This window comes from Stomoxys calcitrans, chromosome 3, assembly GCF_963082655.1.
Source record: "Stomoxys calcitrans chromosome 3, idStoCalc2.1, whole genome shotgun sequence".
Lineage (NCBI taxonomy): Eukaryota > Metazoa > Arthropoda > Insecta > Diptera > Muscidae > Stomoxys > Stomoxys calcitrans.
In genome coordinates, this window is record NC_081554.1 from 90,776,284 (window position 1) to 90,803,544 (window position 27,261).

General features: G+C 39.1%; 1 protein-coding gene across 1 annotated transcript in view; it reads left to right on the plus strand.

Annotated features, from left to right (window-relative positions):
* Positions 1-27,261, plus strand: part of LOC106087771 (voltage-dependent L-type calcium channel subunit beta-2) — a 91,701-nt gene that overhangs the window by 49,251 nt on the left and 15,189 nt on the right. Inside the window, 4 exon segments of the mRNA XM_013252926.2 lie at positions 3,612-4,102; positions 4,246-4,413; positions 12,938-13,052; positions 13,554-13,808. Coding sequence (XP_013108380.2) covers positions 3,612-4,102; positions 4,246-4,413; positions 12,938-13,052; positions 13,554-13,808 — 1,029 coding nt within the window.

Here is a 27,261-nt window from a genome sequence, read left to right on the forward strand (position 1 = left end):
TCTAGCCATGTCCGTCTGTCTGTCAGTCCGTCTGTTGAAATCACGCTACAGTCTTTAAAAATAGAGATATTGAGCTGAAATTTTGCACAGATACTTGTTCTGTCCATAAGCAGGTTAAGTTCGAAGATGGGCTATATCGGACTATATATTGATATAGCCCCCCATATAGACCGATCCGCCGATTTAGTGTCTTTGACCCATAAAAGTCACATTTATTTTTTTATCCGATTATGTTGAAATTTGGGACAGTGAGTTGTGTTAGGCCACTCGACTCCTTCTTCTAGATCGGTTCAGATATGGATATAGCTGCCATATATACCGGCTTTTCGATTTAAGGTTTTGGGGCCATAAAAGGCGCATTTATTGTCCGATGTCGTCAAAATGTAGGACAGTGAGTTATATTAAGCCTCCCGCCAGTCGACCCACATATGAATCAGATCAGACTACATATACATAGCTGTCATATAGACCAATCTTCCTATTTAGGGTCTTAATAGATTTATTGTCTGAATACGTTACTTGTATATGAGTTTTCGGGACCTGAATAAAATATGAGCGAGACCAGCCACTATTACTATATAACTACTAATATAGTAGTGGTGTTATAATAATATAGGATGATTATTATATCCATATAAATTTTGTAATTTATCCTTGTTTAATTTTTATAACCTCCACCATAGGATGGGGGTATACTAATTTCGTCCTTCTGTTTGTAACTACTCGAAATATTAGTCTGAGACCCCATAAAGTATACATATTCTTGATCGTCGTGACATTTTATGTCGATCTAGCAATGTCCGTCCGTCCGCCTGTCTGGTGAAAACTCGCCAACTTTCGAAGGAGTAAAGCTAGCCGCTAGAAATTTTGAACGAATACTTCCTATTGGCGTATGTCGGTTGGTCGATCGGTCCATGTTTTGATATAGCTTTCATATAAACCGAACTTGGGTCTTGACTTCTTGAGCCTCTAGAGTGGGCAATTGTTATCCGATTTGAATGAAATTTTGCACAAAGCATTTTGTTGTGATATCCAACTATTGTGCCAAGTATGGTTCAAATCGGTCCATAACCTGATAGAGCTGTCTTATAAACCGCTCTGGGGACTTGACTTCTTGAGCTTCTAGAGGGCGCAATTCCTATCCGATTTGCCTGAAATTTGCATGAAATATTTTATTATGACTTTCAACAACTGTATTAAGAATGGTTCAAATCATAACCTGATATAGCTGCCATATAAACCGATCTGGGATCTTGATTTCTTGAGCCTCTAGAGGTCGCAATTATTATCCGAATGGAATGAAATTTTGCACGACGGATCCTCTCATGACCATCAACATACGTTTTTTGTTATGGTCTGAATCGGTCTATAGCCTGTTACAGCTCCCATATAAATCGATCTCTCAAGTTTATTTCTTGAACCCCCAAAGGGCGCAATTCTTATTTGAATTGGCTGACATGTTACACAGGTCTCCAACATATAATTTAATTGTGGTCCAAACCCGACTATATCTTGATATCGCTCTTATAGCAGTGCAAATCTTTTCTTTTATCCTTTTGTGGCCTAAGAAGAGATGCCGGGAAAAGAACTCGACAAATGCGATCCATGGTGGAGGGTATATAAGATTCGGCCCGCCCGAACTTAGCACGCTTTTACTTGTTTAATTTGATCCAGATCGGTCCAGATTTGGTTATAGGTGCCATATAGAATGATCGCTCGATTTCAAGTCTTCGCACTATAAAAAGCGCAGTTATTATACGATTTCGTTGAAATTTGACGCAGTCACTTATGTTAGGCACATACGTGCCCTATATTTATTAGACCACAGTGACTTATATTTATTAGACCACCCAATTCGGCACTGACGAATTGGAGTGCTTAAGTTATCCAATTTTCACAGGATTGTGAGGAAAAGGGGTTTACATGTATACCCGAGGTGGTGGGTATCCAAAGCTCGGCCGGGCCGAACTTAATGCTTTTTTACTTGTTATTACATATTGTTAGTTAACTTAGCGCAAGAACAATCTGAAGTTGAATAACAACATATTAGTCTATTGTAATACCACATCAAGAAGAGAATGATGATGTATTGTATTTCTTACAAGATTTAAGGGAAATAAGTATTGAAAGTAGAATTTCTTCTAATTGCTAGTATGAAACAACCTTTAGTCTATCAAAAAGTTTTTCAATCAGATATGCTTTTGATTCGGCACAGCATTGAACAGTAGGCGGGCGGATATTTGAAATGACATCCTTCAGACGTCAGATTCATTTAGCATTACAGATCTGACAACTGTTGTATAGAGCCAGTGCATGGTTTAAAACTCAACGATTGCCAATAGCTCTTAGTTTCCAAAACCACATAACTTACATAAGAAATCGAATGCTCAAATCCTTAGATCAAATAAGTTATCTTTCTCTCTGGTGTAAAGAAGAGAAAATGAAATCCATAGTTCATAACTACGGTTCTAGTAGGTTATTTGAGGGACCAATAATAGAATCAAAGGATCAAAATTTTGTTCTGAATTTAATGTCTAGGGCAAATACGAACATTTATGTCTTGTATGAGTTTTTCTTTGAGGTTAATTTGTAATTTATAGTGAACATGATTCTAAAACATAGTTACCTAAGTACGTTCTGTCATAATCAGCCCAAAATCCACATGTCCTTAAAAATCAACTTACTGTGAATAACAATCGTTATAATCATCAAAATGATGCAGCCATGTTGAGTTTCATTCCATATGGCGGGTATTTTATTTTATATGCATTTTTAATAGTACAAGCCATCTTGGCTGTAAGCTTGTCTCGTATAACCATGTCCAATAATTCCATCTGAAGTTCATGTAAAATTTATGCAGCTATTCTAACACCATTATAATAAATTTGAGTTGAAGTTCATTGCAAGAACTTTATCATGAAAGTATTGCCTAGAATTATATACGATCAGTTAACTAAGGGCCAAAAACTACAATGAAACCAAGAATTGGTAAAACATCTTCGGTTATTTCTTTCCAACCATAAATGAAAAACGTTTGTCACGTTTTTAAATATTTGCATTTTTTTTAATATGGTGGAGATATGTGATGCCTCTAACTTTGGACTCTACTAGGAGCAGCCTTGAGACTCTGAAGAATGTATGGAAACCACAAGTCCACACAACATTTGTGTGGGAAATTGAGACACCTTCGAAGCATTAAGTTCTATCCCTTCCGAACCCACACATGATAATCTCTATAGTAACGGCTAATAAGATCGATCACCCACTCACTCACTCACTATGACTCACCCACGTCACGTACATTAATCACAACACTGCATAATTAGCAATCAATTATCAATAAAAAATTCTCAATCAATCAATCAATTAGATATAAATCAAACATTTATCAATCAAATCGAAACAACCAAAAAACACCCTTCTTTTCACGATAGTTACAATCAATCGATCCGATGCAAAGAAATCAGATCGCCGCAAAATCAAACAAGTCAAAAACTTAAATCGCTTCATGTAGCTGCCATAGATCTCGCTCATCCGATTCCATACTTTTGTTTCGTTCTTCTCCCCCCGTTTTTTTCTCTTTGCCTATTTCGATGATACTAACCAATCAGGTGATGAATCAGATTCGGGACCAGGACGAAAGGCGACTCTAGCCACACCGCCCAACAAGGAGAAGCGCAAGCCATTCTTCAAGAAACAGGAGACCGCCTCGCCCTACGATGTCGTGCCATCGATGCGTCCCGTTGTCTTAGTGGGTCCAAGCTTAAAGGGTTACGAAGTAACCGACATGATGCAGAAAGCTTTATTCGACTTCCTCAAGCACCGGTTCGAGGGTCGCATCATCATCACCCGTGTCATGGCCGACATCTCCCTGGCCAAACGTTCCATCATGAACAATCCTTCGAAGCGGGCGATAATGGAGCGATCCAGCAGCCGATCTGATTGTCTGAGCAAAGTACAGGAGGAGATAGAACGAATATTCGAATTGGCCCGGACGTTACAATTAGTAGTACTCGATTGTGATACAATCAATCATCCGTCACAACTAGCAAAAACTTCATTAGCACCAACTGTAGTTTATCTTAAAATTAGTAGTAGTAAGGTAAGTCAGTAACCAAGTATACCATGCCACGGACCACTTCCCGAGTGTTCCATGATGCATGCTGCTGCTAGTCAACTATTGCTATCTCACTCATACATAATGTTTCCTCTATTTTGTCACGTGTTTATCTTGCCATGGTAAAGGTTTTACAGCGTTTAATCAAATCACGTGGTAAATCACAGGCTAAAAATCTTTCCGTACAAATGGTAGCCGCTGAAAAACTGGCTCAATGTCCACCGGAAATGTTTGATGTTATCCTAGATGAAAATCAATTAGAAGATGCCTGTGAACACATTGCTGAATATTTAGAGGTAAGTGATAATTTCTGACTATGTGTGTTTTCATTCAAATCCAAAACTACATGTAAGCTCTTAATACCCTACACCACCATTGTGGTACAGGGTATTATAACATTGTGCATTTTTTGTGCAACGCAAAGAAGGAGAAGAGTTAGACCAATTGATAAGTATACCGATTGGCTTAGAATCACTTTCCGATTCGATTTAGCTATGTACGCCTGTGTTTCTTTGAATTCTTGTGATTAAAGTACACCGAACGAAAAATTGATACCAATGGTATTGATAATAGAGTAATACCAAAACAATGCTGTATGGTGTGGATAATGTAAAGAATTATACCATTCGGTACGGTTTTGATATTAATTCACGGTGTTGTTTTACTGTCAATACCATTTATACCAGACGGCATCAATTTTTCTTTCGGTGTATTGATCGCTTTTGTTGTCCGATTGTCGTAAAATTTTACATAATTCGCTTTGTTGATCGAAGGACTAAAGTTATTAATTTTGAATACAATCGGTTGAGATTTACACATGTATAATTCATCCGATATAGTATTTTAAGGTAGAGTTGGCTAACTATCGATAACCGCAACATTCGATATTTTCGATATTTCTAATAACCAATATAGATAGTATGGATGCTATCGTTAAATTAAGGAGTTCGATGTATATAGAAGCGATATCAATGCACAGACCGTAAATCATTGTACAAATTTTTAGCCCAATCGGATGAAAATTGCGCCCTCTATAGGCGCAAGAAACATTGCGATAGGATACATATAGTGTCGGATCTCTTATTTTTGTTCAATTTTGCAAAAAATTTAACTTTGCCGATTGTATCGATAGGAAAAATATCAATCGATAATAAGACAAACAACAAAATATCAATAACGCCATCGATATTTTACCAGCTATATTTTAAAGCTGTAGAAGTCATTATTTTGGTACAATCTCTACAAAATTTACCATGAGGTGATTTATTTAACATCCTAATGCGTATGCAAAATTTCATAAAAATCGCTTCAGGCTTATAACATATATATCTTTCATCCGATGTGGCGCTTTAAGTGCTAAGGAGCCACAAACATGGTCGATTTAGCATGAGGTGTTTAATATGATGTGCCAATATGTGTAGAAAATTTCATCAAAATCGGCTCAGATTTGGATCCTAAATATATCTATCCGATGAGGACTTTTAAGGCTGTAGTACCCATTATTTATTTCAATATTTCCAAAGGTTCTATGCATTAAAAGTTCTATGTACTGAAAGTAGAAGATAAACTCGGTGGTATAGGGCGCTGTCGACTATATAATTTAGTCATCTGCGCCCTACTTTTCTTACTGGTTTCGCCCATACTTAGGTACACAAGGCTCCATTTGTATATTAACAAGTAAGAGCGTGCTAAGTTCGGCCGGGCCGAATCTTATATACCCTCCGCCATGGTTCGCATTTCGTCGAGTTCTTTGCGCGGTATCTCTTTTTAGGCAAACGTAGAATAATGAATTAGAACTGTTATGCTATTGGAGCAACATCAAGTTATAGTCCGATTCGGTCAATAAATGAATTGAACGCTGAACATTATAGAGGTCATTGTGCAATATTGCAGTCCATTCGGATAAGAATTGCGCCTTGCAGGGGCTCAGGAAGCAAAATCGGGAGATCGGTTAATATGGGAGCTGTATCAAGTTATTGATCGATTCAGACCATATTAGACACGTATGTTGAAAGCCATGAGAGAAATCGTTGTAGGAAATTTCTGCCAAATCGCATAAGAATTGCGCCCTCCAGCGACTTAAGAAGTCAAGATCCCAGATCGGTTTATAGCGCAGATATATCAGGTTATGTACCGATTTGCGTCATACGTAGCACGGTTATTGGAAGTCAGAATAAAACAACTCGTGCAGAATTTCAACCAAATCGGATAATAATTGCGTCCTCCAGCGACTTAAGAAGTCGAGATCACAGATAGGTTTATAGCGCAGATATATCAGGTAATGTACCAATTTGCTTCATACTTAGCACAGTTATTGGAAGTCATAACGAAACACCACGTGCAAAATTACAGCCTAATCGGATAAGAATTGCGCCCTCTAGTGGCTCAAGAAATCAAGACCCAAGATCGGGTTATTTGGCAGCTATATTAGGTTATGAACCGATTCAAACCATACTTAGTTGGTTTGAGTTGTTGAAAGTGATACCAAAACACTACGTGCAAAATTTCAGTCAAATCAGAATTGCGCCCTCTAGAGGCTCAAGAAATCAAAACCCATGATTGGTTTATATGGCAGCTATATCGAAACATGGACCGATTTGGCCCATATACAATCTCAACTATGAAAAGTGTTTGTGCAAAATTTCAAACGGGTATCTTTACGTCTTCGAAAGTTAGCCTGCTTTCGACAGACAGACGGACGGTCGGAGGAGCGAACAGACGGACGGACATGGCTAGATCGACTTGAAATGACATGACGATCAATAACATATACATACTTTATGGGGTCTGAGATGCATATTTCGAGGTGTTACAAACAGAATGACCAAATTAATATACCCCCATCCTATGGTGGAGGGTATAAAAACGTACACAATTTAATTATGTATCAATTGTATTGACGGTTGCCTATCCCTAATTATTAGAGAGCGGAAAAATATGCACTTTTTGTGTGGGGGCCAATTTTGACCAAAATTTGTATCAAGACATAATTTGGAGTAAGAAAACAACAAGTGCATGTCTGAAATATGAATCTTTTATGCAAAAACTATGCAACATGCGTGGGCCAAAATTGATAAGTTTAGAATATTAAATAAATGACCGGTTAAGTTGTTAAGTACTTTTAAACCCAATTACTTCTAATTGAATCATAAGTAGCTACAACATTCAAATTTGTACCGGGATCACGATTTGGGGTCCCAGATATATAAAAGCCGCGTTTTTATCCGATTTCGCTGAAATTTGGCACAACCTGTTGTGTTAAGATCCTTGATATCTGTGTCTCATATGGTTCAGATCGGTCAATATCGTAATATAGTGGCCCACATTGAACAGTATTTATATAGTTTAGGGCCTTTAGCACATAGAAGTTGCCTTTTTTCGATTTCTCTGAAGTTTGGAACAACGAGTTGGTCCTCTCAAAACCCAGTGTTCCGAATTTCACACAAATCGAATAAAAAATGAACCTTTTATGGATGGACCTTCTATTGGGTTGCCCAAAAAGTAATTGCGGATTTTCATATAGTCGGCGTTGACAAATTTTTCACAGCTTGTGACTCTGTAATTGCATTCTTTCTTCTGTCAGTTATCAGCTGTTACTTTTAGCTTGCTTTAGAAAAAAAGTGTAAAAAAAGTATATTTGATTAAAGTTCATTCTAAGTTTTATTAAAAATGCATTTACTTTCTTATAAAAAATCCGCAATTACTTTTTGGGCAACCCAATAAAACTAAGTTTCCCATGAACATTCCATTAAGGAACAGTGGATACCACCTCATATCAATGAGTGTAGTAGTCTTATATTTAAGCCCAATTATAAGAGGCCTCCTTTCTTCGTTTGTGGTCCGATTTCCAAATTTCCCATTTCCAGCCATAACCGACCGTCTGTCCGTCCGACCATCTGCCTCCACAGCAAATTTACTAAAAATGCAGATTTTGAAACAATCTTTGCCCAAAATGCGTATTTTGGGGATTTTTGGGCAAAATTATTTTTTAGTTTTTTAAGAACACTTTTGTCTGCAACAAGTTATAGAGATATCCCTATCCGTTATTAAGTGTTATTAGGTCGTTAGAATTGAAGAATTTTGTCTAGGCTTGGGCTCATTATTTAATGTTGGTACTAAACTACGAAATGTGGTGAGAGTTCGCATCGCACCCTGTCAGGACCTAATTTCCTGTCTGTTGTGCTTTCCTCAGCAGTCGTTGCAGCTCCGTCATGGATGGCAGTGTCGAAGAGTCAAAAGGCATATAAAGTGATGCCAGGTATGCTCCACTGTCTTCCTGTCTCATCACTGTTGTGTCAGACGTTGATAACTCTACGTGAAAATTTTTAAGACAAATGTCGCTGGTCCTCGGCTGAGTACCTAGGTGATGCAGTTCGGTCCAGAAACTTCGTTCTGGGTCGTCTATGACTATTAAATTAAGGCAGAATGAACCATGCTGGTTTTCTTCAACGGAGTGTGCAGCTGTCTCGCTCCGGTGGAGGTTTTTCTGGATGACCTCAATCATTGGTACTCCAGTAAATGAGCATCTTGGGAGCAGTGCCACGACCCTAAGTTAGTTCATTTCTGGTATCGTGTCCCCACCTAAGTCCCGGTATCTGCTAGCCGCGAAAGCCGGTAAATGACATAGGAAATGCTCCAACGTCTCATCATCTTCCCCGCGTGCCCTACATATGCAAACACTTGCCGCGGCGATTTTACATAAGTGAGGTCGTAGTTCTATGTGTACTGTTATGATACCAATAGTTATATTGATCTCCTTCTTACTTTCTTGCAGTAATAGCCTCGGCCTCTCACGATCCGGATCCCTCATAGGATTTTCGATGTCCTACCAACTGTTTCGCTGTTCCAGACGAACGCCCAATCCCTTAACTCGGAAGGCGTTGACCCGAAAGGTTTCGTATTAACTAAGTTTATTGACGACAGTCCTCTGGCCTTCACCGCCAAATTGTCTGCCCTTTCATCTCCCCTTACTCCGTTACGGCCCGGGAACCAAACAATGCGGATTGCGTCATCCTCAGAGAAGGCGTTAATCTCCTTCTTACAATGCAAGACTGATCGTGACCTTACCATCCTGGTTGTATATGATAATTTTACTGTCAGTAAAGATGTTCACACTCGACGTTCTCGCGTTAGCACCACACCACTTCACGCATTCCGTGATCGCCTGGATCTCCGTCGGTAGGACCGTGTTATGGCCATGCAGTCTAAAACAGATCTCAGTCCCCAGATTCTCAATGTACACGCCCAGGCTCACTCTGTCATCAAGCTTTGATCTATCCGTGTAACATGATACTCCAAATGGCAATACTAGGGTTCTGTCAGTCCAAGATTGTGCCACTGACAGCAGTGCCTCGCACTCGACTTCAAGTTCCCTTCCTTCGATTATACCACGATGGTATGAGCTGTCTATGATTGTGCCACTGGCCGCAGTGCCTCGCACTCGACTTCAAGTGTCGCCAAAAGTATCCGCTCGGTAACCTTTTCCCTTCCTCGATTATACCACGATGGTATGAGCTGCATCCCTCATCAATCCATTCTCCCATTGTCTTAAGTCTCATAGCCGCAATGGCTGCCTCACACCTAATATGTATGTCAATGGGTCGGATATCAAGAACAGTCTCTAGTGTCCTTGTGGGCGTGATCCTCATCACTCCGCCCATGCCAAGACAACATGTTCTCTGATCCTGTTGTATGGTCTTTCCGTTGCACTTCATCTCCATAGCTGTCCACCAAACTACTGAGGCGTAAGTAATTATTGGTCTAATCACGCTCCTGTAGAGCGAGTGGATTATTCTCGGATTCAGGCCCCATTTCAAGCCTACATAGTGGCCAACATCTGTGAGCCTTCTCAGTACGCTCCTGAATGTGACACTTCCAATTATGCTTTCTTGGATAGGAAACATAATTGGAAGTAAGTATTTGACCTTGTCAGATAACGAAATCGTTTTGTTGAGGAAACGTGATGCGTCAAATTGGCTTCTTGGCGTCTTTCAGTCTTCTCTGGGTTAACATTGAGACCCCTAGCCCAGTCATATGCCATCTCCAAGACTTTTTCGGTCCTTTTCCATAGCTGGTTATTACTCCTAATAAGTATTATAACATCGTATGTATAGCTGATGGGTTTAAATACCTCATCAGATAGCATCCGTAATAGGTTATTTATTGTAGTGCCCCATAGGAGTAGCGTTAAAATGCCCCCCTGTGGCGTGCCCTATGCCACTTTCTCCTTATATTTAAGTCATGGGACCCGCAGCAATTTATCTACCTGCTCCTTAGCATATGGTTTATCCAGTCTGTTTTTATATTAGGATAGTTTCTTATCTTTGTCTTCCTATAATTGAGAAAGTCGGTGATGGCCTCGTCTGATGTCTCAATGTGAAGGTGATGTCTCATTATAAAGGTCTGCGCTTGCCCTAGTTTTCCCATCTTTGAAAAAAACAGCCTTGGTCTCGAAGTTCGACATGCCCTTAGTCTTAGATAAACTTGTCATGGAGTCTTGATGAAGAGGACAGTTTCTTCCTCCTTCCCCTCTTGTGGAAGACCTCCAATTTTCCCGCGACCAAACCTAGGTTTTGCTGGTAAAAATTTTCATCGCGTGTCCCATCGTGTATTTGCAGCAACCATCTTCCCCTTCCGTGATGACCATGCCTCCTTTTGGGAGTCACAAATGAAGACTCAGCGGCCATGCCCACTTCCTTCGTTCCCATTCCGACTTGGTCTCTCTTCGCAGGTCAATGTCTGTAGTCTTCACTACGGAAGGGCAAAAGCGGGACGCTATTTTTCGGCATTTTAGCAGTATTCGGGAGATCTGATTCTCGTTCCAGCTTCCGTAGAAATGCTTGGAATGTCAGTTCCACCCCTTCTAGCATCTTGCACTTTCGTCCGATTGCGCTGCCGGTGCATACTCCTCAGTCTCCTTCGTTGTGTCATGGATTGCTTTTGCGGTCTCCTTGTGAAAACACGTCCGCTCTGCTTCACGGTTACTTATTATTATACCCATCACCATAAGTTGGGGGGTATACTAACGTAGTCATACCGTTTGTAACACCTCAAAATATTGATCTACGACCCCCATAAAATATATATAGTCTCGAACATCTGGACATTTTGAATTGATCTAGTCATCTCCGTCCGTCCGTCAGTCTGTTTGTCGAAGTTTGCACAGATACATCTTATTGATGTAGGTCGTCAGGGATTGCAAATGGGCCATATTGGTTCAGATATGAATATAGCTCCGCATTTTTTGTGCGATTTGGCTAAAATTTTTGCGTGAAGTGATCTGTTACGACTTTCATAACTGTGTCAAGTTCGGTTGAAATCGCTCTATAACCTGACCAAGCTCCCAAATAACCCGATTTCCCGATTTGACATCTTGAGCCCTGCAGTCCGCATTTTATGTCTGATTTGGCTAAAATTTTGCATTTAGTGTTCTGTTACGACTTTCAACAACTATGCCAAGGTCGGTCCAAATCGGTCTCTAATCTGATATAGCTCCCATATAAACCGATCTTTCAATTTTCCTTGTTCCGGTTCCTAGAAGCTTTCGTTTTTGACCGGTTTAGTAGAATTTTGGTGCGTATAGTAAAATTATGCCTTTCAACTAATTTTATTTAGTGCCAATTTTACGTAGAATTCATGGTAGTAAGTTTCATAGATTCGGCCCGGCCGAATTTAGCACATATTTAAAACTGGGTTCACATACGTAAATTTTTAGCAGAATCCATTATAGTGAGTACCTAAGATTCGGCCGGGCCGAACTATACGTTTTTGTACCCACCACTGAAGGATAGGGGTATATTCATTTTGTCACTCCGTTTGAAACACATCGAAACATCTATTTCCCACCCTATAAAGTATATATATTCTTGATCAGCGTAAAAATCTGCCATGTCCGTTCGTCTGTCCACCCGTCTGTCTGTGAAAATCACGCTACAGTCTTTAAAAATAGAGATATTGAGCTGAAACTTTGCACAATTTCTTTTTTTATCCATAAGCAGGTTAAGTTCGAAGATGGGCTATATCGGACTATGTTTTGATATAGCCCCCATATAGACCGATCCGACGATTTAGGGTCTCAGGCCCATAAAAGCCAAATTTATTGTCCGATCTCGCCAAGATTTGGGACAGTGAATTGTGTTAGGCCTTTCGACAACTCCCTTCAATTTGGTCTAGATCGGGCCAGATTTGAATATAGCAGTCATATAGACCGATACGCCGATTTAGGGTCTTAGGCCCATAAAAGCCACATTTATTATCCGATTTCGCTGAAATTTATGACAGTGTGATGTGTTACGCCTTTCGACATTCTTCTTCAATTTGGCTGCGATCGTTCCAGATTTGGATATAGCTGCAATATAGACCGATCTCCTGATTTAAGGTCTTGCTCCCATAAAAGGCGCATTTATTGTCCGATTTTGCAGAAATTTGGGACAATGAGTTGTGTTAGGCTCTCTGACAACTGTTTTTAATTCGGCACAGATCGGTCCAGATGTGGATATAGCTGCCATATAGAGCGATCTCTCGATTAAAGGTTTTGGGCACATATAATGCTCATTTATTGTCCCAAGCCGCCGAAGTTTGGCCCTTCGACATCCTTCTTAAATTTGTTCCAGATCGGTCCAGATTTGAATATAGCTGCCATATAGACCGATCTTTCGACCTTTTTCTTATTATTTGTTCATTTAGGTATTCAAAACACAGCCTTAGGCGCTATAGCTAACCTGTGCGACGAGGTGGCCTTTTTAAGACCATTTTATTTTTAATCCCTTTTCGTAGACAAAATGTTAACAAACATTTTCTTCTTTTTCTTTTCATATTTAGACCTATTGGAGAGCTACACATCCAGATATAACAGCAGCTCCTTCCATACCTAGACCAATACCTCAGGAAGCTTCACCTACCACAGATCAGGCCCATATGGGTCCAACACCACCTGGTAAGTTTGTCGCCAAAACGAGCTTTGAAGTTTTTATTTCGCCAATTCTAGTTTTACTTGGACATCATGTCAAAGTCATCTCAATGTCACAACTCGTTTTAAGAAAATGCTCTTTTGACATATGAAAAAAGCATTAGATTTAGGCCTACGAAAAAAATCAAAAACATTAGAACAACTACTCACGCTCAATCACACGTGACAAAAAAATAAATAAATAGATAAAAGAAGAAAACATTATTCCATAACTTTTTAGTTGGATTTATTTAAAAAAAAAAAACCATAAAGAATACCTACTGACACTATTTAACAAATTTTTGTAAATTATGTTTATTCTACTTTTTTATTGTTTATTTTTTTAATTAAAAAAATAAAAACTTAACCAAACCACATACAATCGAATCGATCTTACTCGTTCTCTCGACTCTTTCTCTGTGTGTGTGTGTATCGTTTGTAAATAACGTAACGTAATGTAATGTAACGCAACTTGTGGTCTCCAACTAGTTGATGGAGGCGAGGATGAGCGCGATTATCGCATGGGCTCCATTGAACGCGAGGGTAGTCGAGAGCGTGACATTTCAAGTCGCGAACGGGAAAGGGACGAAGACTATGAACGCGACTATTGGGACAACGAGTTCTCAAAGGGTCGCCGTACACCACGCGAAAGGCAGCGCGATCTTGAATGGGAGCGCGAAAGAGCAAGAGAATGGGAGAGAGAACGAGAAAGAGATTGGGATAGAGAATTCGATTGGGACCAAGGTAAACAACATAAATGAACCTTCTTTTTATGTTTTACTTTTACAACTTACTTTGAAACGAACTTCAATTAGAATTGTCCTGTATTTGTAATATTTTTTTTATTTTTTTTTTGTGTTTATATAAAAGACATACCAAAATTTCAAATTAAATTTCCTTAGAACTGAAACTGAAAATGTAAATTTGCTTCTGATTGAGACATTGGCAATGAAATTGAAATTAATTGACTTGTATTTTTATGATTTGTTTGATTAAAGCGTTACTCCTACCTACTCTACTTTAAGAATTTTTCTTATACTTTACTCAATTACTTTTATTAATTATTTCCATGTTTCTTTTAACTATAATAGTTTACTAAGTACATATATATATTAGAACATACTATAAATATCTATAACACACAATATATATATACCTATACATACTCATATTTATTGTATATCCTTAGAAAGGCTTTGTTTTGTTAGCCCATATTAAAATGTTCCAACCTTCCAACAAAACACTGTGTTTACCCCCTCCCCTTTCCTTATACTATTGATGTTTCTAGTTCTATTCCTAGATGTTTTCTCTCTCAACTCTTTCTCTCTGTCCCCCCAAAACAACACCACCACCTCCACAACCTAACAATGCTTTTGAATCTGTTTTTGGTTCTCTCATTAATTGTTCTCAATTTATTTCGATTTTATTTTTTTAGCTTTCTCCTCACGCGGTACATTGTCTACTTACAGTTAAACTTTCCCAATTGACATGTTTCAGTTAGTTTTTGTTTTGTTTCCAAATTTTATACCAATTATACTACTCCCAAATAGACAAGCAAATGTACCCACAAGCAAACCGCAACTTTCAATCTGCGTGAACATTTCATTTTTGCAAATGTACCACAAAAAAGACAACCACATGTACCAAAACAACCTGTATTTTACAACTTTCTCGAACCTATCTATCCCCCTTTACAAAAGACGCGCAGTCGTTGCAACATCATGATCCGCTAAACGAGTATGCTATGATTTTCTTTTTTGAATTTTGATCCGATACCGTGTTTACAAAACGTCTACTAATAACCGTACTGTCGATAACACACCAAAAGTACTACTAAGAGTAACCCAGTTGCATTGTGTGGTAAACCTACTAAAACCAAGTCATTCGTCTAATTTTGGTGTGCTTCGGTAATTGTTGGTATAATAGTACATCCGTATAGAGAGTTAAACATAAAACTAACTTGACATAGAACAAAGGGTATTTTTTGTGTATTCTAATTATTGTCTTTGGTTATTAAATCAATGCTTTGTACTAAAATTTGGCTTATATACATATTTTTTTATTAAACAATCATATATGTCGTACAATTATTCATTTATATTATTATTACAATAATAACTTTCAACGCTCAACACCAATATGGTGGGGTTTAAACGAGTCCTGGCGGGCGGACACTCCCCCTTACCCTAATCTCGGAGATAGGTGGTGCTATTTACACGAAATTTTGCGTGTTCTCTTATATATCTATTCCAAAAGCACTTTCCTTAACTTTTTTCTAAAGACAAATTCCAACAAATATTTTTGAAGATAAAATATTAACCCATTGCGCCTCGAATCCGTTGTCTGATTTCGATGAAATTTTGTCTCTATATATAAAAGAGAAGCATGATTGACTGATTGGCTGACTGACTGATCAACGTCCAGCCCAAACGGCTAAAGCTAGAATCATGAAATTTTTCACGAATGTGGGCCCTGGGTCGTAGGCGAGCGATAAGACCGGGTTTTGTGATATTCGCACGTTTTGGTACTAAAAAGTACGAAATTGTGACTTTTTGCCCAGCGCGAACGGATGGGGCTAGAATAATGATTTTGGGCTCAAATTAAGGAGCATTTCGAAAATATAACATTTGTTGACAAAAATTTCCAAAAATAATACCGGAAGTAGTAAAAATGGTACGTCTAGTACCACAATTGAGTTAGAGCTTTGAATTGTGGAATTTAGGTACTTTATGGCAACCTAAATTGGGATGCCAAAATAGTTTTTGGACATTTAGAAACAAAAAAGTACCAAAAAAAAGGTACGAAATAGGTGAACTTTGCATAGGGCGAACGGGTAGAACTAGAACTTCGAAATTTGGCTTAAATGATTGATGTTGCGAAATAAAAGGGGTAGATAGAAATAATGTGAACAAGTAAAAGCGTGCTACGTTCGGCCGGGCCGAATCTTACATACCCTCCACCATGGGTCGCAATTGTCGAATTCTTTTTCCGCCATTTCTTCTTAGGCAAAAAAGGATATAAGAAAAGATTTGATCTTCTATTAGAGCGATATCAAGATATGGTCCGGATTGGACCACAACTAAATTATATGTGTAAAATGTCAGCCAATTCGAATAAGAATTGAGCCCTTTGGGGTCTCAAGAACTAAAATATAGAGATCGATTTATATGGGTACCGATTCAGACCATAATAAACACGTATGTTGACGGTCATGAGAGGAACCGTCGTACAAAATTCCAGGCAAATCGGATAATAACTGCGACCTCTAGAGGCTCAAGAAGTCCATATCCCAGATTGGTTTACTTGGCAGCTATATTAGGTTATGAACCGATTTGAAACTTATTTGACACAGTTGTTGGGAGTAAGAATAAAATACGTCAAGCAAAATTTCATTCCAATCGGATACGAATTGCGCACTTAGAGGCTTAAGAAATCAAGACCCAAGAAGGGTTATATGGCAGCTATATCAGGTTATGGACCGATTTGAACCATAGTTGGCACAATTGTTGAATGTCATAACAAAGTACTTCGTTCAAAAATTCATTCAAATCGGATATGAATTGCGCCCTCTAGAGGCTCAAGAAGCCAAGACCCAAGATCGGTTTATATGACTGCTATATCAGGTTATGTACCGATTTGGACCATACTTGGCACAATTGTTGAATATCATAACTAAACACGGCGTGCAAAATTTCATTCCAATCGGATTGCGCACTCTAGAGGCTCAAGAAGTCAAAACCCAAGATCGGTTTATATGACAGCTATATCAAAACATGAACCGATATGGCCCATTTACAATACCAACCGACCTACACTAATAAGAAGTATTTGTACAAAATTTCAAGCGGCTAGCTTTACTTTTTCGGAAGTTTGCGTGCTTTCGACAGACAGACGGACGGACATGGCTAGATGGACATAAAAAACATAAAAAAAAACAGAATGACGAAATTAGTATACCCCCCATCCTATGGTGGAGGGTATAAAAATTGTAATGGAAACGGTTTCTTCCGTTTCGTATTTGGTACCATTTCATACATTCTTTACGCATTGAACTAGGGTTCTGAAATTTAATATGTAGATTCTACTTAGAAATATATGTTGGCTGACTAAGTATTTTTTAACAAGTCATACATTTTGGTACCAAGAAGTACGAAATAGCTTATTTACTTTTACAGTGAACGGAGAAGGATACAATTCAAAAATTTGCCAAAATGATCCATGTCTTGACAAATATACTATAGTTGTACCAAATATGAAATGTTGAAATGGTACCAGGAGTGAAATAAATAGTAAGTGCTGTAATTGGTATTATTTAGTACTTTCTTTATAGATTGAGCTACAGATCTGAAATTTGGGTACAGTCACATCTTGGCAGTATGTTCCAGGAGACTAGAAGATTTTGTTGGTATTCGCACGTACTAATACGTACAATATGGCACCATCCTTACGGATTGAGCTACAACTCTGAAATTTGGAATACAGTTACATCTAGGCACTATGTACCGAGCGATTAAAATATTTTTTTTGATATTCGTTCATTTTGGTACTTAAACGTACAAAGTGGTGCTTTATTTACAGACTGAGCTAGATCTGTGAAATTAGGGAAACAGGTATATCTTGGGAGTATGTAACGGATGACTAGAAGATTATTTTGAAATTTGTATATTCAGTTGTACTTTAATTTACGGACTGAGCTAAAGATTTCAAAATTGCGACAGCGGCCGACCAGAGGTTTTTTTTTTTAATTCGTACATTTAGGCACTAAGGCTTAAACTATTAAAATTGCGATACAGTTACACCTTGATACTGGGTGTACCATCGGGGGCAGCGAAGCGACAGGGCATATGCTAGTATATTCACAATTAAGAGAATTTGCATTGACTAGCAATTTTTTACAAATATTTTGAATTTTCAAAAATTCTTTTTATTTTTGTTTATCGAAGAAAGCTGGATTTAATGTTTTTGGCATAAAATAGGAACTGCTGTCAAAAGAAGTAGGATTATTGTCATAAATTTATAATTTTTGGACCATCAAATGCAAGACATTAAAACGTTTGAGCCAATTTTCCCCCAAAACGTGACGGGAAAAATTTTTGTAACTGGTTTCAGTCGCCTACTTTACGCTAATCCAAATTTCATTGCGACCCCCTTTTCCTAACTCGAGCTAAACTTTTTCTAAGGTAGCTCTATTCTTGGGTATTTTTTGACGTTAATGCGAACCTGGGCACACGGAGCAGCAGCAAGAGCCGTTGGTAATTTTCGATTTTGATAAAATAAGTCGATGGATCCACCCCACCCCCATAACACCATCCAAATAGGACTGATATATACTTTCAGAGCCAGGGCTCAAATGAAAGATATATGGTGGTAGACCACGGATCTGAAATCAATATTCGGGGCCATCTGTCTAGGCCCACCTCCATAATAACCTCCAAATAGGACGTATTTGCTCACCAAGACACTTTGGGTCTTCATGGCAGTGGAGCTCGATATTGATAGTTTTTCGGGCCCATATCCCAAACCGGACATAAGGGTTTTAAATGATAGATATTTAAGATTAAAAAAGGAAATTTTGAGGCCATTGGCAATATGGGGTTCAAATAAATGATATTTGAGAGTATAGCACGATGCTGATTTATTTTCAGGACTAAGTGTTTGGTGAACAAACCCACTCCCCAAAACACCACTAAATCGGGCATATTTACCGACCAGGTCAATGTGGGGCTGAAATGAAAGGTATTGGGGAGTAGAGCGCAAAATTCTTTCAATATGTAAAAAAATATTTTTGCTCTAAATGTTTGGAGTTTACAAAAATAAAACTTAATATAGGAAAAATTTGACCTTTAAAATCTTTTCGTCATTTTTCGAACATCTTCCAGCTCGAGATCATATTCAATGCTTTCTATTTAAAGAATGGGTATGAAGGCCTTAGACAATTTGAGAAAGAAATGATCCACTAGCCAGTCAAAGTGTTTTGAATAATAACACACACTTTTTGAATAATAACTCAACTTTTATAAGTTGTTTGCTATGCTATTCTTTGTTCTCAGAAGTTTCTGGGAGGCGTCGTTTCGATATTGGAAGGTCCCTTTCTACATCCGAACAAGGCAAGCAAGCTCCCATAAGGGGGTGTAGAGAAAGAAAATGCTCTTAAGATAATAATTTGAACTTAAACAGCTACCGTCCTGAGAGCAGAGATTTCACTTGACATGCTGTCTGCAGTGTCTGACCCAATATTTCCTTCCCATATGGGAGTATGCTACTGCATATCTCCATTACGAATCTGCTGGGAAGTGGCCCACCTATGTTGGTCAACAATCGACTTTGTTGAGCTCTTATCCTTGCCGCGCTTTTCGTCGCGTGCTGTATTTGCTCTGCATAGGTCAGCTTGGTTTTCAATTGGATCGGATATTAAACCGATATCCTATGGTGATTTCGATTGTGTAGCATTTTTTCGACATGTTGCACTGAAATCGAAATTTTCTATTCGTTCGTATTCCAAATAATTTCACCCCATCACCGAGTGTAGTGTTCGTTTCTAATGTTGTTGTCAACAGAGAGAGTGCAAAAATGTTGCATATCTTATACCGTGCGAAGTCTACGGCGGAGAATGTCGCACTTATTTACAATCAGCGGCTATCATTCAAGCAAATTTTTTTGAACAGAAGGAGAAGACAAAATTTTCTGAATGTTTGGAAAATGCAGCAATATTTTAAAAGTTAATATGTAATAAAAATGGAAAAAGTGAACGTGTTTTATTTAGCTTACGGCATATTAGTTGCATTGCTAGAAAGTTTTTTATCCGAAGACGATTATGGGGTTTTCGCAGTATTATTTGGATGCAGTTACTACATATAGTCGTATGAACATGTTCGATTGCAAAATGCAAAAAGTGTAACACTATGAGAGGGTTAGGGCGACATTTGCAAAATGTTGTCCCGTAAAAGTGTAAAATTGTTTTCACAATCTAAATCACCATTAGCCTACACCGCAATGTCGTCTATGCTTATACTCATTTCTACGGAGATATTTTTGCTCGTCACGAGTAGCAACTCCGTCTTCTGGGTCGCAAGTTGCATGCCGTGGAAGTCCCGGCAGTCCCTGCCTTTAACGCCACCTGCAGTAGTTTGTCCTATGCCTCTTCCGTGTCACTTGCCGTGATGACGGGTAGCGATATCGTCATCGCATCATTCAAGAAAGATTCCGTATGTCATTTTTGTTCGTAGTATTCCATCATAATTAGCATTCCAAAGATCTGGATCAAGTATGGAGCCCTACGCCGCTACTGAGGTGAACTCATATTCACTGCTATTCAGGTAACTTCTCATTATTCTCATCAGATCCGCCGGTCCTCTCTGAGTGCCCGGATGACGTTGGTCCACCTGAGGACCAATGATTAAATGCTTTCTTCACATGCATTGTGGTCAAGATGACAACTGGTCTGGAGTATTTATTTCTTCTCCTAGCTGCCACATTTTTGAAAGCTTTGATCGCGGACATTCCTGTCAGGACGCTATGTTGACTCACTGAAAGTCCACCTCCCACAATGATAGCTTCTTGGAGCTGTGGCTTTATGAGTTGCCCCCAAAAGATTGCCAGCCGTATCAGGCATATACAATAGGATGTGGGATCACCTTTGCCATTGCTTATGATTCTTCCATACATCCGAAAATAAAACCAATAGGTACAGGTTAGAGTTTCTCAGAAGAAATTCCGGGCCTAGGACAGGTTAGAGTTTCTCAGAAGAAATTCACAGCGGGCCTAGGACTTTCATATACTCCGAAAGCCTGGCAGAAGGCAAGGGTGGTGTTTATACCCAAGCCCGGCAAGGCAAGTTATGCGACAGTAAAGGCCTACAGACTCATAAACTTTACGTCCTTTTTACTCAAAACCCTAGAACGTATTGTGGACACCATGATAAAGAGTATGACATCCAGCCAACTCAGTAGGTGGAGACAAAACGTACACACTGGCAGTAAGCATTGACATCGATGGGGTTCTTAACAATGTGCGGACCGACACACTGATCCTATCCTGAGACTAGTACCGGGTGGACCCGTTCCTTAGAGACTGGATAAACCATATGATAAGGAACAGGTGGATAAATTGTGTGTCCCATGGCATAAATATAAGGGAGAAAGTGGCACAGGGCACGCCACAGGGGGGCATTTTATCACCACCATAAATGACCTATTATGGATGCTGACTGAGGAGGGATTTGAACCCGTCTGCTACGCAGACGATGTTATAATACTTGTAAGGGGTAAGGATCCGAACGAGCTATGCATAAAACCCGAAAGGGTCTTGCATATGACATATGCCTGAATCCTAGGATAATCCACTGGCCTTACAGGAGCGTGATTAGACCAATACTTACTTACACTTCAGTAGTTTGGCGGACTGTTTGGAGAAAACAACATAAGGACCATACAACAGGTTCAGAGAACATGTTGTCTTGGCATAGGCGGAGCGATGAGGACCACGACCACTAGGGCACTGGGGACTATTCTATGTATCCGACCCATTGACATACAGATTAAGTTTGAGGCAGCCACTGCGGCTATAACACTTAAGGCGATGGGTGCAGCTAATACAATCGCGGTACAATCGAGACGACGAAAGGAAACCTGGAAGGAAGGGAAGAGGTTTTCGATCGGATACCTGAGACGAACCTTGAAGTCGAGTGCGAGGCACTGCTGCCATCGGCACAGTCTTGGATTGACGGAACCCTAGTATTGCCATCTGGAAGATCATGCTACACGGATGGATCAAAGCTAGAGGACAGAGTGGACCTGGGGCTTTACATTGAGAACCCAGGGACTGAAATCTGTTTTGACTGCCTGACCATAATACTGTCCTGCAGGCGGAGATCCAGGTGATCGCGGAATGCGAGAAGTGGTGTGGTGTGGTGTTAACGTGAGGACGTCGAGTGTGAACATCTTAACCGACAGTAAAATTGCCATAAGGGCAATAACAACCAGGACGGTAAGGTCACGAACAGTCTTGCAGTGTAATAAGGAGATGAACGCCTTCTCTAAAGGTGGGAAAATCCGCACCGTTTGGGTGCCGGGCCATAACAATGTAAGGGGAAAGGAAAAGGTCGCAATTTGGCGGTGAAGGCCAGAGGATTACCGTCAATAAATTGGTTAACCCGAAGCCTTTCGGGTCGACGCAGTCCGAGTTAAGGGGGTGGGAGACGAATGCGCATGCAACATTGTGGAACAGCGAAACGGTCGGTAGGACGGCGAAAATTCTATGGGGGATCCAGATCGTGAAAAGACGAGGCAATTACTGAAAGGAAGCAAGAAGGAGGTCTGTATAGATATTGGTATCATAACAGGACACATAGGACTACGAGCTCACTTATGTAAAATCGGGTCGGCAAGTGATAACATGTGTAGGGCATGCGGGGAAGATTAATAGACGGTGGAGCATTTCCTTTGTCATTGCCCGGCTTTCCCGTCCAACAGATACCGGCACTTAGGTGGAGACACAATGTCAGACACGAACATAGGGGAATGGTATTGAAAACAATTAAAGATTTTGTAAGTAGTACGGAATTGCTAACTAAAAATTTTCTTTTTTAGAGGTTACTTAATAGTTTTTAGAGCGCACAACAAGCCGATTACTGGATTAGGTGTGTGTCCATAGTGACATGGGCCGTATTAATATTTTCAATCTAACCTGACTTATTACTCAGCAGAAATTGGGGGTAGACAACATTCCGATTAAGTTAGTTAGAGAGCACCGAGACGCTGGCTTAGGGTTGGGTTAGACAAACTGAAATTTCGAATGATTGAGGATTTCTCAGTAAGCGATTATTCAAAAATAAAACGCACAATAATGCTCAAGGCCTGTAACGTGTATTCAGCATACATATTTAAAATTATTAGAGATTGGTGGGGGAGTAAGCGTCTTCTGAGTTTGTTTCCTGGCACTACCAGCCTCAGAGCTATATATTGGGTTGCCCAAAAAGTAATTGCGGATTTTTCATATAGTCGGCGTTGACAAATTTTTTCAAAAAAGTGTAAAAAAGTATATTTGATTAAAGTTCATTCTAAGTTTTATTAAAAATGCATTTACTTTCTTTTAAAAAATCCGCAATTACTTTTTGGGCAACCCAATATTTCCGAACTTAAGATCGTATACAGCTTATTGTGGGCTACCGCAGGCATATTCATAGAAATTAGAAATGGCAAAGCAGGGTTAGACAAACTGAAATTTCGAATGATTGAGGATTTCTCAGTAAGCGATTATTCAAAAATAAAACGCACATCAGGCAACGCCCAGGCCCTAGTGCGAACGGTGACTGTAACGTGTATTCAGCATACATATTTAAAATTATTAGAAATTGATGGGGGAGTAAGCGTCTTCTGAGTTTATTTTCTGGTACTACCAAACTCAGAGCTACATATTTCTGAACTTAAGATCGTATACAGCATTTTGCTGACTACCGCAGGCGTATTCATAGGAAATTAGTAGTAAATCTGTATGGCCTTATCATGTAAAGATACACCAAACGCTTTGAACTGTCATAACATAATACTTGTCTGCAATTGTCAAAGTGAGTCCGACTTCAGATCTACTTTATAAATTTAAATATTATTTGGTACATATATCCGTAATTTCTACCTTGTTGGTGTTGAGCGGTTGTGGTGTCGGTTATAATCGACACGTTGTATGGATAACCAAATGTGTATTCATAACCATTAATACAAAAACAGAACACTACTAATAATTTATTAATGTTTTTTATGTTTTTTTCCTTTTATTGATTTCTTGTGTATTTTTAGTTACTCCCGGGATCGTACGTCTTTAAGTGGCATTAAAATTTTGTGTTGTATATTTTTTGTGTTATGTTAAATGTCAAATGAAAAGCAAAGGCAAGACAATAGAATAACTGAAAATTTTTAAGAAAAAAAAAACTTATTCAATGTGTGTTCCTTAAAACATAAATGTTCACTATAAAATGTCAACCTTTCCTGTGATACTTTTTATGTTCGCCTACTTCTACTACATCAATCAGCTCTTTTTCTACTCGTCTCTTATCGTTCGTCCATATCGCATAATTTTGCATTGTTCGATTATTTCAATTCGATGCCAAATACAATCAAATTGCCACATACTACACACCAGTACCAAATACCGATTACCAATTGATGTGTATGTAAGTGTGTTTATGTGTGTGTGTGTACCAGTATCTGTGTTTTAGTGAGTACAGTGTCATAATGGTAAAATGATGTTGAATTATTTCACTTCTTTTCTTTTTTTTAATAAATTCCCCTTTATTTCTTTATTGCTAAAATTCATTTTTTATTGTTTACTATTTACTTTAATGTTATTCTCTGTTAATATCACAAATCCATTACCACTCCCATGAAATCCCATTAGAATGTTTGTTCATACTTTAGATCTTTGAAGACAATTATGTTGTAATAAAAAACATCAAGTAAAAGCGTGCTAAGTTCGGCTGGGCCGAATCTTGGAACACACCACCATGGATTCTGCTTAAACTTTATAAAAAAAATTTAGTTGAAGGGCATACTTTTGGATTAAGGACTTATGAAGCCAAATCGGGAGATCGGTTTTTATGGGAGCTATATCAGTTTGTGGACCGATTTGGATCGTACTTGACACATTTGTTGAAAGTCATAACAAAATATCACATGCTAAGTTTCAGCCAAATAGGACAAAATTGGCCGATTCTAAGGGGGTCCAGAAGTCAAATCAGGAGATTAGTTTTTATGGGAGCTATATCAGGTTATAGACCGATTTGGGCAGTACTTGGCACTGTTATTCGAAGTCATAAAAGCTCACTTTGTGCAAAATCTAAGCCAAATCGGACAAAAACTGCCGCTCCAGGGGTTCAAGAAGTCAGATGGGGGATAGGTTTATATGGGGGCTATATCCAAATATTAACCGATATGATCCATTTGAAATCATGAACGGCCTACATCAATAGGAATGCCTAGATTAGTATGCCCCTATCCTGTTGTGTTGAGTGTAAACAAGTAAGAGCGTGCTAAGTTCGCCGGGCCCAACATTATATACCCTCCACCATGGATCGCATTTGTCGAGTTCTTTTCCCGGTATTTCTTTTTTGGCAAACAAAGAATAATGGAAAAGAATTGTTATGCTCTATGTTGAAGACCATAATAGAAGCCATTGGGTAATATTTCAGTCCATTCGGATAAGAATTGTGCCTTGTAGGGGCTTAAGAAGCATATTCGGAGATCTGTTTATATGGGAGCTGATCGATTAAAACTATATTGAACACGTATGTTGAAGGTCATGGGAGAAGGCGCCCTCTAGAGGCCTTAGAAGTTAAGATCCCAGATCCGTATATATGGCAGCTATATCAGGTTATAGACCGATTTGATCCATATTTAACACAGTTATTGGAAGTCACAACAAACTACTTCGTGCTAATTTTCAGCCAAATCGGATAAGAATTGCGCCCTCCAGTGGTTCAAGAAGTCAAGATCCTAGATCGGTTTATATGGCAGCTATATTAAGTTATAGACCGATTTAAATATTTGATGTAATGATTTGATATTTGACACAGTTGTTGGAAGTCATAATAAACAACTTCATGCAAAATTTCATCCAAATCGGATGAGAATTGCGCCCTCTATCGCCTCAAGATGTCAAGTCGCAAGATCGGTTTATATGGCAGGTATATCAGGTTATGGACCGATTTCAACCATACTTACCACATTTGGTGGTAGTCATAAAGAAATACTTCATGCAAAATGTCAGCCAAATCGGATGAGAATTGCGCCTACTAGTGGCTCAAGAAGTCAAGATCCAAGATCGGTTTATATGGCAGGTATATCAGGTTATAGACCGATTTCAACCATACTTACCACATTTGGTGGTAGTCATAAGGAAACACTTCATGCTAAAAGTGACCCAAATCGGATGAGAATTGCGCCCTCTAGTCGCTCAAGAAGTCAAGACCCAAGATCGGTTTATATGGCGGGTATATCAGGTTATCAACCGATTTGAGCGATTCTTAACACAGTTGTTGAAAGTGATACCAAAACACAAGATGCAAAATCTCAGCCAAATCGGATAAGAATTGCGCCCTCTAGATGCTCAAGAAGTCAAGTCCTAAGATCGGTTTATATGGCAGCTATATCAGGTTATGAACCGATTTGAAACATATTTAGCACAGTTGTTGGAAGTCGTAGCAAACCAAGTAATGCTAAATCTCAGCCAAATCGTACAAGAATTGCGCCCTCTAGTGGCTCAAGAAATCAAACTTCAAGATCGGTTTATCTGGCAGTTTGAATACAAACTCTTAGCTCAACATATGTCCTTTATCACAGAACCTGTGATAAAAAATGTTGCTCTACAACGTTATCTCCATTATATCGCACTTTTTACACGGCAGTAATAACGGCTTAGGTTTGGTAGGATTATATTGAAAAAAGGGCGCGAAAATTAATCCGTCCCAAAATTTTCAGCGGTGGTTTTCCCCTCCTAATGCTGGCAACATTTTACTAAGCCATGTAAAACTTATCTCCAAAGAGGTGTCGCACTGCGGCACGCCGTTCGGACTCGGTTTATCATTGAGCTTAAACTTGAATCGGTCTGCCCTCATTGATATGTGAGAAGTTTGCCCCTGTTCCTTAGTGGAATGTTCATGGGCAAAATTTGCAATTTGAGTTGGTTTGTAACACCCAGATAAGTATACCGATCGACTCATAATCACCTTCTGATTCGATTTAGCTATGTCCGTCTGTCCATGTTAATTCGAAACTAGTCGTTCAGCGTCATAGGCGAACGTGCTAAGCTCTGCACTACGGTTGCCTCCCGTATGTTACTGAAAGCTATACTGATATCCTACTTACTTCCTTTTGAATAATAGGCTCGTCTCCTCACGGTCCGTAGGATTTTCGTCCTCATACCGACCATTATGCTCTTCCTACCTCAACTCGAAGTGCGGCGACAAATTTAAAGGTGTCCACACTAGAAGTCCTCACTTTATTACCATACTACCTTACGCATTCCGTGATTACCCGGCTTAGAATTTTTCAAATACAACCTGCCAGTTATCATTAAAGTGTTTGTGGGGATCCTTTTTGAATTGCCTTGGTTTCTTCTTCCGGTATAATGCCGGAATAGTTCACGCAATAGGTAATCTGTATGGTGCATAGTACATCTAAACAGATTAACACATGCAGATACTACG